The sequence below is a fragment of the Falco punctatus genome (assembly GCF_963210335.1).
Source record: "Falco punctatus genome assembly, chromosome: 1".
NCBI lineage: Eukaryota > Metazoa > Chordata > Aves > Falconiformes > Falconidae > Falco > Falco punctatus.
Genome location: NC_137580.1, coordinates 97,067,005 through 97,084,330, shown reverse-complemented (window position 1 = coordinate 97,084,330; position 17,326 = coordinate 97,067,005). Strand labels below are relative to the sequence as shown.

The 17,326-nt window shown below is 48.6% G+C and overlaps 3 protein-coding genes across 3 annotated transcripts; 1 reads left to right on the top strand and 2 right to left on the bottom strand.

Annotated features, from left to right (window-relative positions):
• Positions 1-411: 411 nt before the first annotated feature.
• On the bottom strand, positions 412-2,368 carry LOC308065314 (uncharacterized protein). The gene is made up of 4 exons (XM_080391134.1): positions 2,234-2,368; positions 1,632-1,905; positions 966-1,044; positions 412-605 (listed from the first exon to the last, which is right to left on the bottom strand). Exons 1-4 carry the CDS (start codon positions 2,301-2,303, stop codon positions 549-551), a joined length of 480 nt encoding a protein of 159 aa, XP_080247260.1. The 5' UTR covers positions 2,304-2,368; the 3' UTR covers positions 412-548.
• On the bottom strand, positions 412-6,262 carry LOC308065346 (uncharacterized protein). The gene is made up of 3 exons (XM_080391209.1): positions 6,210-6,262; positions 4,749-5,019; positions 412-3,889 (listed from the first exon to the last, which is right to left on the bottom strand). Exons 1-3 carry the CDS (start codon positions 6,243-6,245, stop codon positions 3,810-3,812), a joined length of 387 nt encoding a protein of 128 aa, XP_080247335.1. The 5' UTR covers positions 6,246-6,262; the 3' UTR covers positions 412-3,809.
• A 4,606-nt stretch (positions 6,263-10,868) lies between these two features.
• On the top strand, positions 10,869-17,319 carry BRI3BP (BRI3 binding protein). The gene is made up of 3 exons (XM_080391120.1): positions 10,869-11,084; positions 11,987-12,089; positions 12,746-17,319. The coding sequence occupies exons 1-3, from the start codon at positions 10,896-10,898 to the stop codon at positions 13,162-13,164; spliced, it is 711 nt and encodes a 236-aa protein (XP_080247246.1). The 5' UTR covers positions 10,869-10,895; the 3' UTR covers positions 13,165-17,319.
• Positions 17,320-17,326: the final 7 nt, after the last annotated feature.

Sequence of the window (17,326 nt, the reverse complement as noted above, 5' to 3'; positions counted from 1 at the left end):
TGCTCCAGCCGCTGGCCAAGGAGCCTGGCCTCCCGCAGGCAGGGGGCTCTGGATGCCCCTCTGCGGCACGCAGCTCCGGGGGGGCCTCACTCCACTCGAGACTGGCTGGCACAAGGGGCTGAAATTTCAGGGGGTCACAAACACTGCGTCAGGGGGTATTGCAAAGAGCTCGCCAGAAACACAGCCCAGGGGGGTTTCAAGGTCACGGTGGGGGCCGCTAGTGTGGGGTGCTACTGGTATAGATCATAGGAGTGAAAACCTGTAGTATACTTGAACACCCTAAAAGTACCTATATATATCGTGATCACTGCCTGTAGCCGCCTATGCCTATAGCCAGCTGTAACTACAACTGCCTATAACTATCTAAATTTGTAGAAACTCAGTGACATGGCAGTATAGGAATTCTCCTGCGCAAAAATAAATAATTTATTTGTAAATGACAATATCTGTAGAAATTCAATGACATGGCAACATAGTAATTTTCTTATGCTAAAAGAAATGACTTCTACTGCATGGAATTAGTCCGCAGAGGGCCGAACGTGGCTTTATCAGTTGCTGGGTCCGTTCCCCTGTGGCTGCGAAGCTGCCTGGCTCCTGGTCATCAGCTAAAGGGAAAGGGAAAAAGAACAAGTGAAAATGCTGTTTGCAAAGAGTCCCTGAGTGGAAGCCACTGATAAGAGCCTCGCTGGTGCAGGAAGGGCTGTAACATCAGCTCATGCCCCTGAACAAAGCGCCGTGAGGAGCAGCAGGGCAGGCGCTGCCCTCTCCTCCCAGCAAGCCCCGCTCAGGATGAGCCCAGCGTGCAGCGAGCCCACAGCGCGTCAGCCCTCAGCGCTTCATGCCGCCCGTGCACCAGCAGAGCCCAGCGCTGCCCACCGAGCGCTCCGCAACGGAGGCGTCCCGTAGCGCACCCGACGCGGGAGCGACGCCACGCGCTCTGCTCTGCTCTGCGCTGGCTGCCTCACCTCTGGATCCGGCGCCTGCAGCTGCATGGAGCAGCCCGTGTGCTGTGTCCTGAGGCTGCTTTCTCCTTCGCTGCTGGTGCTGTCAAGGATGGAGAGGGATGCTTTCAGAGGAAGCCAGCCCACCCACGTCAGCGCTCTCACTGCTAACTGAGCACAGGTCCTTCACACCAGGGAGACTTTGCGGGGGCTGGGAGGAAGCTTCTCCTGAGCCCTGACCCACTTCTTTTGGAGCAGAACCACCAGATTGTACTCAAAGAGCAGAGAGGAAAGCTCAGGTGAGAGCGCTGCCTTGGACAGGGACCAAGGCGCTCTGCGACACTGTCTCCCAGGGACCCTTTTGCCCGTTCTACTTGGCTATAAAAGTCTACGTTTGCTGTTTGACACGCGGAGAAGCACCAGCCGCGTTACATGGAGTGACACCCTTTCAGCTGCAAGCACACACGAGGGCACCCGGGTTTGCAGCGCAAGGGGACAGGGCGGAGGACTGGAATGCATTTGTCACTGCCGCCGCTGCTGGGTCGCTGCCGCCTGAAGACGCGAGTGCGCCAGGCTGAGGCTGCGCCCCTGCTCCCAGCAGAGCAAAACTTGTTCCTGCAGTGCCGCCGGCCCCTCACCCTTCGGGGCAGCCCCGGCGCGGCTGCCTGGAACGGAAGGCAGAGGTGTTACCTTGGCTGGCTCGGAGAATATCTCGACGGGCCGGACGTGAAGGGTTCCGAGCGGGAGCACTTGGCAGGCCTCTGAGGGGACGGTGACGCACCTGCACGTTCACAGGCCCCTCTCTTCCTCGCTCTGCCCCTCTTGCCAGCCGCCTTCTTCCTGGCCTTCCCTCGTGAGGTGGGAGCGGGCAGCTGTGCATTCCCGCCGGCTGCCGTTTTCCTTGGTCTCCTCGGCAGCCGGGCCTCTTCTGCAGGAGGTCCAGGCTCCTTCTTCATGCAGCGACCTGTGCGCCAAGGAGAAACATCTCCTCAGATGACACAAACACAGCGCTTCACAGGAACAGTCAATGCAGCCGGAGAGATTCAAGACCGTTCAGGTAACACAAGTAGAGCCAACTGCCATTCCAGCAGCATACAGCTTTGCAACCAAGATCTTTGAGGATACTGAGTTCTAAGGATTTCATCTTTCTTGCATAAAATGGTGGAGGATCGAAGATTTGTAAATTTTGGAGGCAGAACAGGGTAACAACATCTAGTGAGCTTGGAACACACCCAGTGTTCCTGCAACGTAAAGGAAAACCGTGCGTGTGTAAGTGTGTGTTTTGCCCATACCTTGGCACTTGCTTCGTGTCCAGGGTGGCTCTGCTGATTCTTGTCTCTGCCTCTTGGCCTTAGGAGGCATGGAGTCCTCAGCTGCTGGGCGCAGCACACAGACGAGCTAAAACAAAACAGATGTCTGACTCTTTCCATGACAGTTTATTCAGACTTATTCCCATAAAAGCACTGCAGAGCATCCCCCCTCAGCAAGGTGAAGGTTAGCAGGGAACTGTTTGTTCGGAAGAGGTAGGTATCGTTTGCTGACACGTGCATTTGCTCTTAGCCAGAGCTTAGGAAGAATGACTGGCTATCACAGGACCTGAGCAAAACTGGACCTGGCAGCATGAGCCGGTCCTGCTGAAGAGAACCACCCCGTAGCTGGGGCCTTGCCGCCAGCCAGCCAACAACCCTACCTGCTCCTGTTCGTGCTTGTGCCTCTCACACCTACACATGACCCTGCAAAGCCAGGGCCAAGCATGGGGAAAGCAGCCCTAGAGTCCTGTCAGGGTAGCTCTGATCAGGTTCCTGATATTGGCCTGCTATGAGTGGCATCTTAAAAACCAAATGCAAAACAAAAATCAGTTTAACAGTGATTTCCAAGTCATGCTGCCCACAGAAGTGCCCCTCTTGGCTATCCTTGTTATAACGTCATGTTTTCCTGCCGGTTGATTGCATCGAGGAATAACAAAAGGAGACGACAGAAACCCACAAAACAAAAATAGGAACTAGAAAGGAAAGCATCTGTTATCTTTGTGAGATAAAGTCGTCTTCCACCAGCCAGCTGCCATAGGAGGTGGATGGGACTTGTCCTTCCTGTCAGCACGACCATTTAACACGTGATAAGCTATGAAATTTTGTCAGATCTCATTTCTATTCATATTGACTTTACTATCACCTAGGACAGGAAAGGCCCAGAAGAACCAACCGGCAAAACACAACGTCACTAGTTAGGACTGTAAGAATGCAAAAGAGCCGTGAAAGAGAAAATGAGCGAGCTTAGCGTTTTCCTAACTTCTCTGTCCTAGCAGCGAAGCCCAGAGGACTGTCTCTTCCGCGGGCACCCCCCTCCCCGACTCTGCTCTTTAGGTGTACGGAAGCATTAAAGCACCGAGCGGTCTAGTTGGTACCTGTCCAGTGTTCTTGAACAGCAGTAACAGCTTCAGCAGCACCAAGACCTGGTGTTCTTTCCATAGCAGAAATACCAGGCAGCAATATCGAGAAGCGTCTGAATCCCCTGCTGAGCGCTGCGCGGCACTCAGCACTTCATAAACCCACCGCTCCTCGCTTAGGCTGAGCTCCCGATAGAGTCACGTCCTTAACCTTTCTCTCTCTCTCTCTTCACATCTACCCTGCGAGACATTCCTCCATCTCCTAGATGGACAGCCTGCGTTGCCTCCTTCCCCTCTTACCTACACAGGTTACACGCCTCTGCTCCTCTCCCACCTGAGCTGTGAGACACACATGCTGGTTTTAACATCACTCGGATGTGCAAGGCAAACATTTCTGTTGCAAACTAAACTACAGGCCCTGGAGTTGCACGTTACAAGAGCTTTCAAAATCATTATTTGTCAGTAGGTAATACAAGAAAATACTAAACCTCGTGATCCATCCGCTCGTAGATAGGGTACCGCAAGCCACAACTTTGACACGGCAGGGTGACGGGCTCATCATCTGCAAAGCAAAGCAGAGTTACATCCCCTACCAGAGAGAAGTCTGGCGCAGTTGGATCCCTACGCAACAGGCTGCTGTTCTGTGTCACAGGACGGCAACCTGAGCACACGTTAAGGCAACAGTTACTCTAGTCACACTTGCTGAATTCATTCCACATCAGCAAATCCACGCCATCCAGCGTGAGAGTAGTGTTTTGGGGTCCAAGATAGAGCCAGCGGTCTGCTAAAAAAGCCCACGACTGCCTCCAATAAATCCTTTAGCACCATTTCTCCTTCCACAACCAGCTGACGCTTCATGTCTGCCCCGCTGATAAGAGTCTCAGCGATGTCCGGGACGTCACTGCAGAAATGCGCAGTGCTACAGGCGTGACCCCACATCCAGATCTTACCTACCCTGCTGCTTAACCGAGGAGGAGCGCAGCTGCCGCACAAACCCAGGCAGAATGTGCCACGAGCAAACAACTCCCGCTTTCGTTGCGAAGCTCGATACTTTGAGACAAAAGAATCGGCAGTGGCCTGGGCTCTCACCCCAGGGACCTCAGCAGTCCTCTGTGTAGCTGGCTTATACCTTTGCAGTTCTGTTCCACGGGAAAATCAGCCCGCTCCCAGTGGCTCTGGAGCTGTCATTACCCAGCGTTTTCCCAGAAAGAGTTACAAACCCTTACGCTTGGATCGGCTGCCAAATGTCCAATATGAAGCTGGTTATTACTCATCTCTGCACCTCACCTCGCTTCTGATTTCTTTGTGCTGCTGAAACATTGCTTCTGCTAATGTCCTTAAGGGATGTCCCCCTACACAGCTGCTATAAATCTGCTTTTCTAGCCCCTTGGGCATTCCCCACAGTGGCCCAGCGCAGTTACCTGTTCCTGATTCTCTTCCACTGTGCCGGAGGTCTTGCAAATGTGCATCCTCATCCTCAAAGCCAGACGGTGCACTTCCTTGGGTTTGTACCCCCACTAGCCCGCAGACGCGAGGATGTTCTTTCAGGTCTCGCACCAGTATGTAGCGGTGGCAGTTTTCGCATTCCTCCGTCCGTGTGCTGCAGTAAAGTTCATGGTCAACCATGGCTCTCAAAGGCAGCTGTATTTCGCAGTAAGGGCAGAGGACAAGTCGCAGAAGGCACACAAACGCCTGGAAAAAAGAACGAGGGATTCTTCTTCACATATGGAAGAGTGAGGCAAAGGTGGAGGGAGGTTCCCCGTTTGCTGAAGAGCTGAGCGGTCCTTTCTTTCTTTAGCCAGATCTAAAGCTACGCTAAAGGATAGCCTGGAGTAGGATAGCACGTGAGAAATGTGAAGACCAGCAGGCTGTGTAACCTGTGTAGTCATAAACACGCCAGCTGAAGCACTCCGAAGACTCAGGACATTCCTTTAAAACCTGTCATACTTGGACAGCAGATTCCTTCCCACTGTGCTTCTTGAAGATAGCTTTCAGGGACAGTCTCAAAACCCAGTCCTGATCCCATTGCACTGAGCACTGCTAGAAAAACTTCTCCGTGTGTGTTCTGCGAGGGAACAGATTTACAGCTCACTTACTACTCGGCAAGAATTGCTTGCCTATGTCCTTCACCCGCGACTGAATGACAGGGAAGTTGCCCTTCCAGAGGGGTTACAGAGAGATGAAAGCCCTGTTAGAATAGCAGATGCTGCAAGAATACGTCATCATTTGCTTTACAGGCAAAACTAGAACCACTACGCACAAACGTGCGGGATGAAGTGCTTCCAGGGGTTTGACCTGGTCATATCTTCACCGTTTGAAAATCCTTTGTTTGTCAGCAATAAGCAGACTTAGGTGGCACTTGCAGAGCTGTCTGCAAGGGGGGCCCATAGGAAGGGAAGGGGCTGACATTGATTACAAGATTGCCTGTGACGGCAGCCAACTGGAGTCAGAAACTGAAAAAATCCCTGTTGATTTTACAAACTCTTTTCAAAGTCTGTTGGACATCATGACTTATTAAAATGCACATGACCACTGCAGCAGTCAGAAATGCGTCATGTGAAAGGAACGGAAGAAGTGGAGTTCATCATATTCTGTGTTTCTGAAACAGCGCACCATTTTTCATCCTCATCACTAACAAGGACAAAATCACCAATTATCGCAGATAACCCTTGGATATGAAGACTTGAGCAGGCTCCACTGCTTGAAGGCAGTTTCCAACCACCTTCTCTCAGAGGGTGTGAATTTAGGGCTCGATAAAAAGGGTGCCTCAATCACAATTTGGAGTCCGGCTCCTGGCTGACAGAAAGGCTCTGGAATCGGTGCTTGGAAATACCATCGAGTAGCTTCAAAACATCTCCTAACATCAATAGATGTTCACCAACCTTGTGGTCCTCCAAGTGTTGTTTTTCCATCTTCATCCCACACTCGCAGGTAACCTACAATAAACAGACCTCATGAGATTAATTGCCACAGAGGACAGCAGTTTTAGAGGAGGAATGCGTTTCTCACCTCCACGTGCTCAGATGCAAAATGGTTCTTCATTTCCGATTTTGGGATGTAAACCTCGCAGTACTGGCACGCTGCAAGAAATCTGCTGCAGTGGACTTCATGAATCGTGAAATTAGAGGCAGGAATATCCTTGTTGCTATGAGAAACATCGCAGAGGTTACTTTGCAGAAAATAACACTGACCACAGTTGCAAGCAGTTTTTCACAGCACAAAAATCCTAAGAAAGCTTTTGATGAATTCATGGTTTAGAGAACCGAGTAACTAAAGAGCAAGGCAAGCCCAGCCAGGCCTCCACATTCCTTCATAGGTGGGATATTAACGCCTATAGCATGCAAAGGTCACAGTGTTCACACTACATGGAGATAAAATCAAGGGGGATGGATTTCATTATGAGAAAGGCAAATTTTGCAGCATAAACAAGTTATCACCAGGTTCAAGGTGATGAACTAATTAATAAGCTCATCCGTGAAGATCAGAGTTTCTTCCTGAAACTAACCGGGCTATGAGAGGTCGAACAGTGCTCTGCTCGGAAAAACTACAGAACAGACCCTCTTGGGCCAGATTTGCTCAGTGAATGATAGCAGCAGCCATCTTACTCTGGAGCCAAAACTGCCCCGCTCACCCCCTTCCCAAAAAAGACTCATTTTCCTGTCTGGAGGACAAGGCAAGGCTTACAAACAGAGAAGATCCAAAAAGAACTGAGGCACTCTGAGCTTCGCCCTTGTTCCTGCCTCAGGCAGGTAGCATCCTTTCTAGACGATGCTCCCCAGACTAAAGCACAACCCAGAACACCAACATTAGTTCTATAACCTATTGTGCCTTCCCATGTCACCAAGGAGAAAACCAGCAGAGCCGTTCAGTTTTCTCCTTGGCCAGATCCCAAGCAGGCAACAGCCCGGCAAAGCAGCAAAGTCCAACAGCAGCATCTCAACTGCACGTACACAGCTGCTTGCAAACCAGCCGGGCTGATGCTGCCAGAAACTGCTTGGAGTCCCACGTCCCTTTGGGAAAAAAAAGGGAATGTCTGTAGTTGCTTGTACTCAGGAGGTAACTTCTGAGCTGGCATCGCTGTCGGCGAATGTATTACCGACACTGGTGTGGCTGGGAAAAGGGAAGCGTCATCAGAGAGAAACAGGAGGTGCCTCCTGGTTCTGTTTTCAACATCCCGGCTTCTGCCAGATGCTGAACCGGAACTTGGAACCATGGAGTTCACGTGTGCCTCGCTGAAAACCAAGTCTTTGTTTCTACCAAATACTTTGGTTCCTGCCTACGTGCTCAAGTCAGAAACTTGAGTCAAGGCTGAGCAGGTTGTCAGGCCCTGACACTGCAGAACCACGTGCCAGCCGCTTGTAATGAAGGGGGCATGTTCGTTAGTGAGCTGCCCCTCCCAGCCCGTGGCAGCATGTCAAGGGGATACGTATGGATGTGTGTGCAGCGATGGCTCCCGGAGACCCCTGGCAGCCTCCGCTGCATGCCTTACCAGTGACCGCACCGCAGCGTTGCCGCCTGGTTATCGGCGGCCGAGGGCATGGCTGTGTCCTGGGACGGAGAGCCGGGTTCCTCCTGCTGCCTCGGCCCCGGGCCTCCCTGGCGGGGGGCAGGTGTGTAGGGAGGAAGATGGTGAGGGAGGTGGGTGTGTAGGGGGGAAGGAAGATGGGGAGGGGGGTGGGTGGGTGGGTGGGCAGGTGGCTAGGGACGTGGGTAGGTGAGCAGAGAGCTCAGGAGAGGGCTGCGCTCTCAGCACTGCAGGGAAAGCGGCTGCGGCAGTGCGAGGGGCCTGGCGCGGCGCAGCACGGGCAGAACTGCTCCCCGCTCCCGGCTGCGGGCGCTCCCAGCTCTGTGGGGACGGGTCCAGCCCAACAACGCACCCAACAATCCACCCAACAACGCACCCAACAATCGACCCAACAATCCACGCAACAATCGACCCGCGCTCCCCAGCGCCGTGGCAACGGGCGGTGGCACGCGGCCAGGCCCCGCCCCCTTTCCCGGCCGGGACCCGCCCCCTTCCCTTCCACGGCCAGGCTCCGCCCCGCCGACGCGCTCGGCCCCGCCCCACTGCTCCTGGCGGTGCTTCAGCACTGCCCCTGGGCCAGCCCGGCCGGCGGCTGCGCAATGCGGTTCCGCGCTCTCCTCATTGCGGCTGGAGCAGGGCACGAGGGCTCTTACGCGCTCTCCTTTTTGTCCTGGATCTCTGCCCTTGCAGGTGGGAGAACAAGGACGTGTACGCAACAGCGATCCGCAGCTTGAGGGTGCGTGAGCCGCAGACTCCGGCGTGCATGACTGCAGTGCGTGCTGGCCTTGGGTCCATCATTCCCCTGCAGCTCCAGACTATGCTGAGCCCTCTAGAGATGGAGCTGAGGACGTGCGGGCTTCCCTACATTAACCTGGAGTTCCTCGAGGTGAGGAGAACTGCAAACCTGAAGATCAAATGTGAGGAAGAGAGAAAAGCCTACACAAGTGTGTATATTCTTGTTCTGTCAGCGAATGGTGAAAAAAAAATCAATGTGTGCGCAACAGTTGTAGAGCTAGTTGTTGGCATCCAGAGCCTGCAGCTCCTGCGCTTAGGAAAGCTGTGTTATTACCTGTCTGTCGCGTACTGCCCTTTCCAAGAGCCGGATACATGTCAGAAGAATATTTACTCTTGAAACTTGTCCATCTCCTGGTAGAAGCGTATCTGTAGCTGAGAAATGACTCGGAGTAAGCGCAAACACACGCGGAGCTGACAGAGACCAAGGGGAAAACTAAGCAGAAGGCGCGGCTGGGAGCCGCTTTGTTCCCGTCTGGGATGCGTGTTCCCAGGCAAGTGCCACAGGGAAGCGTGAAGGAGGTCGGTGGAAGTTTGTGGCGCTGGTGTTGCTGCCAGCAATGCGCTTGGGGTTTGTTCCTGGGCCGTGGATGGCGCGTTTGGTTTGGGTTTCACGCCTCCGTTCCAAGGCCTCGGAGCCTTGGGTGGACTCGCTCCCAGGGGCCGGAGAGCTGGGAATGCCGGTGTTCTCCAAGGCCGGGAGTACGGCTGTGAGTCAGAAAATGCTGCTAATGTCCGTCTTCTCCTTCCAGAGAGCACGTCCGAGTGGAACATATCTGCGTCTTGGCCCTGAAAGGCGTGCTGCAAAGTTACTTGATACATATTTATTACAATTAATTATTTGTGATTACAAATAACACAGACTTTGTATCGATGCTGTTTATACCTCGCTGTGTAAATGAAGCTTCTTATCCTGCAGAAATGTCACACCGGTAAATACCCTTCACCGGCTGGTTTTCTCAGAGGGATGGTCTGAGCCCTGCAAGAGGAGGAGCTCGGGGGTGGGGGCGGCACTGGCTTTTTGTTTCTTTGGTTGGTTGGGTTTTTTTAATGCCACTAGAATGGAAGTGCTGCAGCGGTTTGCCTGGAGCTCAAATGGCCTTTTAATTAAAGCTTTTCTAATCATCATGACTTCCTTGTGCTCTAAATCACTTGACGTTGTCTGTAACAGGCTTGTTTGTCAAAGCAGAGATTGGTTTGTGATTTTATTTTTTTTTACAACTATCTATTCATTCAGAATGTAAAATTACACTACACAATGGCAGAACTCTGGAGCTGGGTATTAGTTCTGGCTTGGTGTGTGTCCGTCTCGGTACCGTTCGCAGCATTAACCTGTTAAGTGCTCTTGGCCATGGAGTGTAACTTGCATAAAGGAGATTCTTAACATCCCTTGAGATGTATCGTGTCCTTCTTTGGGGCTGGAAAGAATTAACTCCTGGGCTGCTGCAGCTGCATTGGTGCAGGGCAACGGAGCTGCTGGAAACAACGCTGCAGACTGTCTGCTTTTGAATCCCGCTTTTGGGGGTTAATGCCCTTGTATTTACTTGGCAGAGAAATTAAATATTTTGTACCAAATGGAGAGCAAGCACAATGCTAACATCTCTCTTGATGGAGAGAGCACGGGTTTTCTCATGCCTGAGGAATAATGCCGCTAAGCCACGCTGTCAGCTTGTGTTCATCCTAATGATTCCTGAGCCAAGGCATCTCTTGGGAGCACTCAAGGAGGGCAAAGGTGGGACCTTACCCATGCCTTCATCTACCTGAGCAGAGTGGGAAGGGAAAACAGAGCCTGAACATTCCCAAAGGTACATGTCAGCAGTTGTAAAGACGGTGGTCCTAGGCAGAGACATGGGAAATCATGATTAACTAAACAGTAGGGGAAAAAAAATTTTCCAGAGGGATTGTTTAATATAAAAATTATCTCGGAACAAGCTAAATACTGTGACAACTCGCTCCCAATACTGGAAGAGGTTAAATATTGGGAGTGGTTATAGACTGGGGAAGCTAAATCCCGGGGTGAGGTGCTCACTGGACACAGCAGTAGACGTGAAGAGGCTCGTTTGGCCTGGAGGGGTTGCACAGGAGGACCGTCGCCCGCCCCATTTCAACGCAAGTTATTATTTTGTGATCTCGATAAACTCATTGAATGGAGGAGGGGCGTGGCACACGCTAGGCCCCACCCCGCTGGCGGAGGTGGAGGAGCGGCCTCCAGGCGGCGCTAGAGCAGCGTCGCTGCCTGGCTCGGGCGGCCATGGCGGGCGGGAGGCTGCCGGCGCTGCTGCTGCTCGCCCTGCTGCTGGGCGGCACGGCGGGGCCCGGCGCTTGGGCAGCGCGGAGCCGCGGCGCCGAGAAGCAAAACAGCCTCCGCCGCGCCGCCAGCGGCCTCTATCAGGGCGTCAGCGGCCTCTTCGGCGAGGACAACGTGCGGGCCCTGCAGAAGGTGAGGCGCTGGCCGCTTCCCCCGCCCCCTCCCAGCCCATCCCTTCCTTTCCCTGCGCGCCCTCTCCCCGCGCCGCTGCTGCCGGGGGTCCGGGCAGAGCCCCGCCGCTGGCCACCCCCCCGCCCGGCTCCGCTGGTCCCGCCGCGGTCTCGGCTGCCCGGCGAGCCCGCTTGCGGGCGAGGCGGCGGGGCGGCCGGAGCCTTGCTTTGGAAAGGGAAAGGGGAGGCGAGGCTTGACGTGGAGCGAACTGCAAAAGATATCAATAAAAGAAATCCGGAAATAGAGGTTATTGAAGGTGGGGGAGGCGGCCGGGGCAGGCGGCTGGCGGTGGGGAGCCCGCGAACTGGGGGAGGGTCCGTCTGCATCAGCAGAGCATCCTGTGCCTGTCGGGCCTCGGAGGAACTTGCAGGAAATCGGGCGTGCAGGCAGGCGGGCCTCGCGGTCCCCCGGTGCCTCCTTTCTTCAGCCGCTGGAACAAATAATAAATACCGCCAAAGTGACCTGTAAATACATTTGAGACACTTGAGTCTGATGCATCTCTTAGTTGCTCGATAAAACTAATTCCCTGGTTTGCTTTACCGATGTCCATTACTAGTAATAGTGTCTTTTTTACCCTTCAGAACAATGGTAAAGGTAATAAAGTGCATTTTTAAAGCCTGTCAACAAATACATTTACATGCCAAAATACCTAGAATAAGGGCAATCGGAATAAGTCAATTTATGATTTACGAAGTTAAAAAACATTTGCAGAATTACAGGTTTTTTCCCCCCTTGGGGACTTCAAAATAGCCTGCAGTTCTTGTTTAATGAATTATAACTCTGTTCATGACTAATAAGTCTCACAGTATGTGTAAGGAATTCAGGAAATTTTTTTTTTTTTAATTTTCAATTTTATTTCTCAGTTTTTCTCAAGGTTGACAGAGAGGTTTGTGAATGGGGTGGATATATTAATGGACACATTCTGGAGAATATGGACTGATTTGTTAGATGTTCTTGGAATTGATGGTAAGTGTGATGCCTGTTAACTCCTGAGCTGTATCAGCCTGTATTACTGTTTACAAGCATGGGCCGAGTGGTAAAATAATTGCATTTTATCATGCTGCATTAAGCATCCATCAGTGGTGTCTCTGTCCACTTCATGTGGCTTTGGTTTTGGTGTCAGTAGCTTCAAACGAGAGGACTAAAACCAGCCATTCCCTTTCTGTGTGTGTATCTACAGGATGTCTATAAAACCCATTACAAGTCACGGTTGGTTTCTTGGTATCATCATTAAATGGATGCACATGGCCAGGAATGGTGCAGGGAAATAAAGGAGGACTAGAAGAAAGACAGATGCAACTGGAGAGCCTTTATAAAATAACTTTGACAAAGCAAGATCTTTAATCTCAGTATGAATTTTGACCTTAGGCCCTACGGTAGTTTGGCTTTAAAGAAACTTTAGCTCCTCTGCTTTAAGGCAGTTAATTCAGGTGCATCATTGGAGCAGAGCCAATGATTTGAAACTGGTCCATCCAGAAATGGATGAACTAGCTTTACCCCTGACTTCAGAAAACACAGCCATGGCCCCACTGCATGACCCTTTGAAGCTGTGCTTGCATTTTTACCCATACTGCTTCGGCATGCACTCATTAACATCCTGTAAATTTTCCTTTGTTTTTCAGCCTCCAACCTGACTCATTATTTCAGCCCAGCGGCAATTGCCAACAACCCGACCCGTGCTCTCCTGCTGATTGGTGCCATTTTACTTGCCTATTGGTTTTTATCTCTCTTCCTTGGATTCTTCTTCTATCTCCTGCACATGCTGTTTGGTCGCTTTTTCTGGATTGCGAGGGTTGCCCTTTTCACTCTCTCGTGTGTGTACATCCTCCAGAAGTACGAAGGTGACCCAGAACACGCAGTCCTGCCTCTCTGCTTTGTTGTAGCAGTCTATTTCATGACAGGGCCAGTTGGATTTTACTGGAGAAGAAACAGCAACAGCAGCCTTGAGGAGAAGATGGACCACCTCGACAGTCAGATCAGACTTCTGAACATACGTCTTTCTAGGGTGATTGAAAACATGGACAGAGGCAGTGACCAATGAACCAGCTCCTATAGACCACTGTACACCAGCTCTATAAAATTCCTAAGCACTGTCTCATTCAGAGTTACAAAGCAACAAAACATCACATGGTAAAAAGTGTGCAAAGTTATAACTTTTCATCATGTGTAAGACTAATTTATCTAGATTATACACTCAGCCATTATACTTGTAGGAAAAAAAAAACATGCCAACATTTAAAAAATTCAGCTGTATATTCAGAGTTTTATCCAGTACTAGAATTTTCTCAGTAGATAAACGCTTACTTTTACAAGCATTTAAAAACATCTTTTGTAAAGTTTTTATAAAAGCAAGTTGAGTAGTCTTTCAAATATTAAAATTGAGCTAAACATATGCAAATTTGACAATTAAAAAGTTAAAAAGAAAAAAAAATAGTCTCAAGCTACCAAACACTTCCATCGAGAAGTAACTGCTGTGGGTCCACATTTTTTTTTCAAAGTTGAGAATGTTTTTGGTTTATTGTTGGCTTATTTCATTGCCTTGAAGTTGCCTTTCATAGAGTATCAGATGAGGAAATTTCTGGTATCCAGGCCAAAAAAATTCACACCATAGCTTTTAATAGGAGGTGGGGAATAAAGGAGAAGGAAAATTTCATAAATTTTAAGTCCTTAAATGCCAGTCCAATATGAGGAATTGATAAGTGAATGTGTGGTGTTATTTCATTGCATTTCATCTCAAGAACTTTAGTTTGGTGTCTGAAAAGAAATCTTTTTTAATAAATAATTGACACAAAGGGAAGAGATGTAGTATGGCAAATTGTAATTCATATTTGATCTTCACAGTGAAGCATTTTCCAGGCATAAGTGCATAGAGTAAAACATGATTTTTAATCTCAGGACCCATGTACTTTCTCAAAAAGGCAGCAGTTAAAACACTTGCAAATGTATTGTTGCTTAAATCTTTCTCAGGACCAATAAGCGGCAATAAATTATCTTCAGGAAGATCTGGATTTTTTTCTAAAATTGTAATAGTTTTATAGGAGCGTTTTGCTTGAAGTCTGTGTCCTCACTATCTTGCATTTTAGGGAGAGTGAGTCACCTTATGAGAAGGGTGTATTAAACGGTTATATTTCAAAGTGATGTAGGAGCTTTGAAGCAATTTTATTTTGAAGGATTCTACGTATTTGTAACCTTAGTATTAACTAGCTTGGTAGACTATCACTGGCTTTGTAAGGTTTGCTGAAATGCATTGAAACAAAGGTAACCTCAGGGAAGCAAGTCCGGTAAGTGGTTTAACTTGGTCACCGGTAGCATTCAAGGATATAAATGGGGGGAGGGAGGGGGAGCATCTAAACCATAGTGATGAGCACAGCATCGGTAGCATGAGAGGTAAAACGGGCTGCAGCTGAAGTACTTCATAGTGTCTAAATAAACAAGTAAAGAAAAAAAAGCAAGAGAAACTGGTCTGTGATAGGGCCATGCCAAAAAGCAAGGGGAACGATACAGATAGGTGGTCTGCCTGCTGTTGCTTTGCCTGTGAGCACCGTCTCCGGTGGGACTGGCCTGGGGCAGCTGTGCACAGCCTGGCACTTGATCTTCACCTTCTTGTTTTGTTGGGCAGAGCTTATGTTGGATGTGACGCTTAACTGAATGTAACTGTGGGATGAATTTATTTCTCTCTTTATGCTGAAGTTTAATACTCTTCTTAAAATGTGTGTTACTTGTCTAACCTCTTTCGGTCTGTATGTGACATTTACATGAAGGATTATTTGAAGATCCATATTAATGGCCTTTACTCCAAACTGTGATCACTTAAGTTCAACACGGTTGAAGTTCATATGCAGTTGGCACTGTTGTTATCTGTTTTAATTTTTTTATGGCACCTGTAAATTCCCCTGCTCTCCATTTTTCAAGAAATACACAGCTAGAGTTGCAAAGTAACTGCTTTTCATAACTTTAAATCTTTCCCGTAAACAGATAAGTACTATGGCAACAAATAGTCTGCTTTGTAAAGCTGAAAATGTAAATTGCAGTATACTCCTTTTTACAGCTCATTTTCCATAGTATTACGGAGTCTTCCCAGTAAACTCAGTTTTCCCTGCTGTTAGGTGCAGGGGACTGAGCTAAAACACCAACCTGGAAATTAGGACTTGATAAGCAAAGCTTGTCAGGTCTTTACGTGTTTCACTAAATTTGGGGCCTGAGGACCAAAGTCTGCAACTGTCGCTTGTGTGAGCGGCTCCATTGACTTCAGTAGGACTGTGTGCATGCATCAGTTCTGCATAGATTATATTTTGTGTAATCCGCATTTATTGTTGAAGTTAAAAATACTGAATCGTTTATATTTTAAGAGTTGTCTATGATAAAGATTTCTTTTAAAATCCTGTATAAAAGTTAATTTGGATTATAGTTTCTCCCTGTCCCGCTCTAATCATTTATCTTGGTTTTGTAAAATCAGCCCTCCTGTATTAATACTCTTAATTTTCATCACCCTGCTGCTTGGAAAGAATGTATTTTTGTATTTACTTGCATCCCATGTATAGAAAAATGTTATGTGAAAAGCGCTATATATAAAATTGGGTATTTTTAATCAGTATTTTTCCCAGCACTCAGTTTTCACGTTAGTCAAATTCAGAAGTAATGATTTTTTTTAAAGCACAATCTAATCTTCAATATATGTACATATATACTTTAAAAATGCTCTGTATTTTTAAACATGCACTGTAGTGAAAGCGCTTTGGGGACATGAATGTGTTACTGTATTTAATCTCTTTCAACTTTTGTAAATACCTTTTACAAATATTTTCCATACCAAGTCATCTAGTTTATCCATCGAGGTTTTTGCTCTGTTTTTTAGAACTCGTTCCAGTGACAGTGGTTGCACTGCTTTTGTATTGCCATTGACGGGAGCATCTCGGGCAAACCCCCAGAGGGGCGCAGGTGTCGCTTTGTCACCCACGGATAAACTGAGACATAGAATTTGGCAGGCTTGCCCGAGTCGGTGGCAGAAATGGGAATAAACCCCCATGTCTCAGCTCCCTCCGCCTTCAGCTCTGACCACCAGACAGCTTGGCCGAAGGTGGGTGGCCACATCTCCCACCGGTGGGACAGCCAGCTTCCCTGGGCTCTGCCACGGCTGTGGGTGACCCTGCAGTGGAGGCTGCACACCCGCTGCAGCCTCTGCCTCCCTACCTGCCTGCTGGCAGCAGCCACACCAAGCAGCGTTGCCCCGTGTCACCAGCTGGCGTGACTTGGAGATGGGCTTCGGGCTGTCCAGGGTGCGAAATTCTGGTAGGGTCTGAAGTGTTTTAAACTTCATACTTTAAGACCTAATATTTGAAACTACTGAGTATTTTCAATACATTCAGTTTTGCAAAGCTAACATCCGTAGCGGTTTCTTTGCAAGCACACACCTCCGCTATAGATAACTAATTTGTCGTATTCGGAATGTAATGCTTTTAAAAGTGGTATTGGGTGTCAGAGTACAGTGTATCAAACCTGGTGTAATTCAGTGCTGTACTTAATAGTGCGTCCTTCAAATTGTGATTTGCTTTTTGAGACTCGTTGCATCGTTAGTGTGGAAAATAGACCAGTATCAATCTTTGCTCTTTGATGGCGTAGAAGTTTTTAAGAGTGATTTGCCTCATGTACTGATCCGTATTTGGCAGCTAATGATGTAAATGACCATAAGTTCTCTTTGTCTGGGTTGGAAAAATAAAAGGTTTTATTGTATCTGCATGTATTTGAAACTTTTGGATAATTCCATCGAACTGTGATGACAGCACATTTAAAAAAAATGATCTTTTCCTTTTGATCAGAAATTATCTTTGCTATGGTAGCACTCGTTATTGGCACTGACGTTAGTGATTCCACAGCCTGTTTTGTACATCGGATTTCAGGATTATAGTGTTTGTTTGAACAATTGTGGTTATGTAAAAAAAAAAAAATATTTGGTCTGAAGAGATGTCTGTATGCTTTTGACATATGATCCATAGGCAAATATTAAGATTCTACTGATAATATTGTTAAGTAGTTACAAATATATCAGACTTATTTTTTACAGAGCTATACATGCCTTTATTTATTACTTATCAGACCACCCAATCAATGTACTATGTAGTTAAGTATTTGTAGACCAATTTCACAAATCAATTATGGTATTGTGACAAAGCTTAAAATAAATGTTTACTGAAACTTTGCACTGA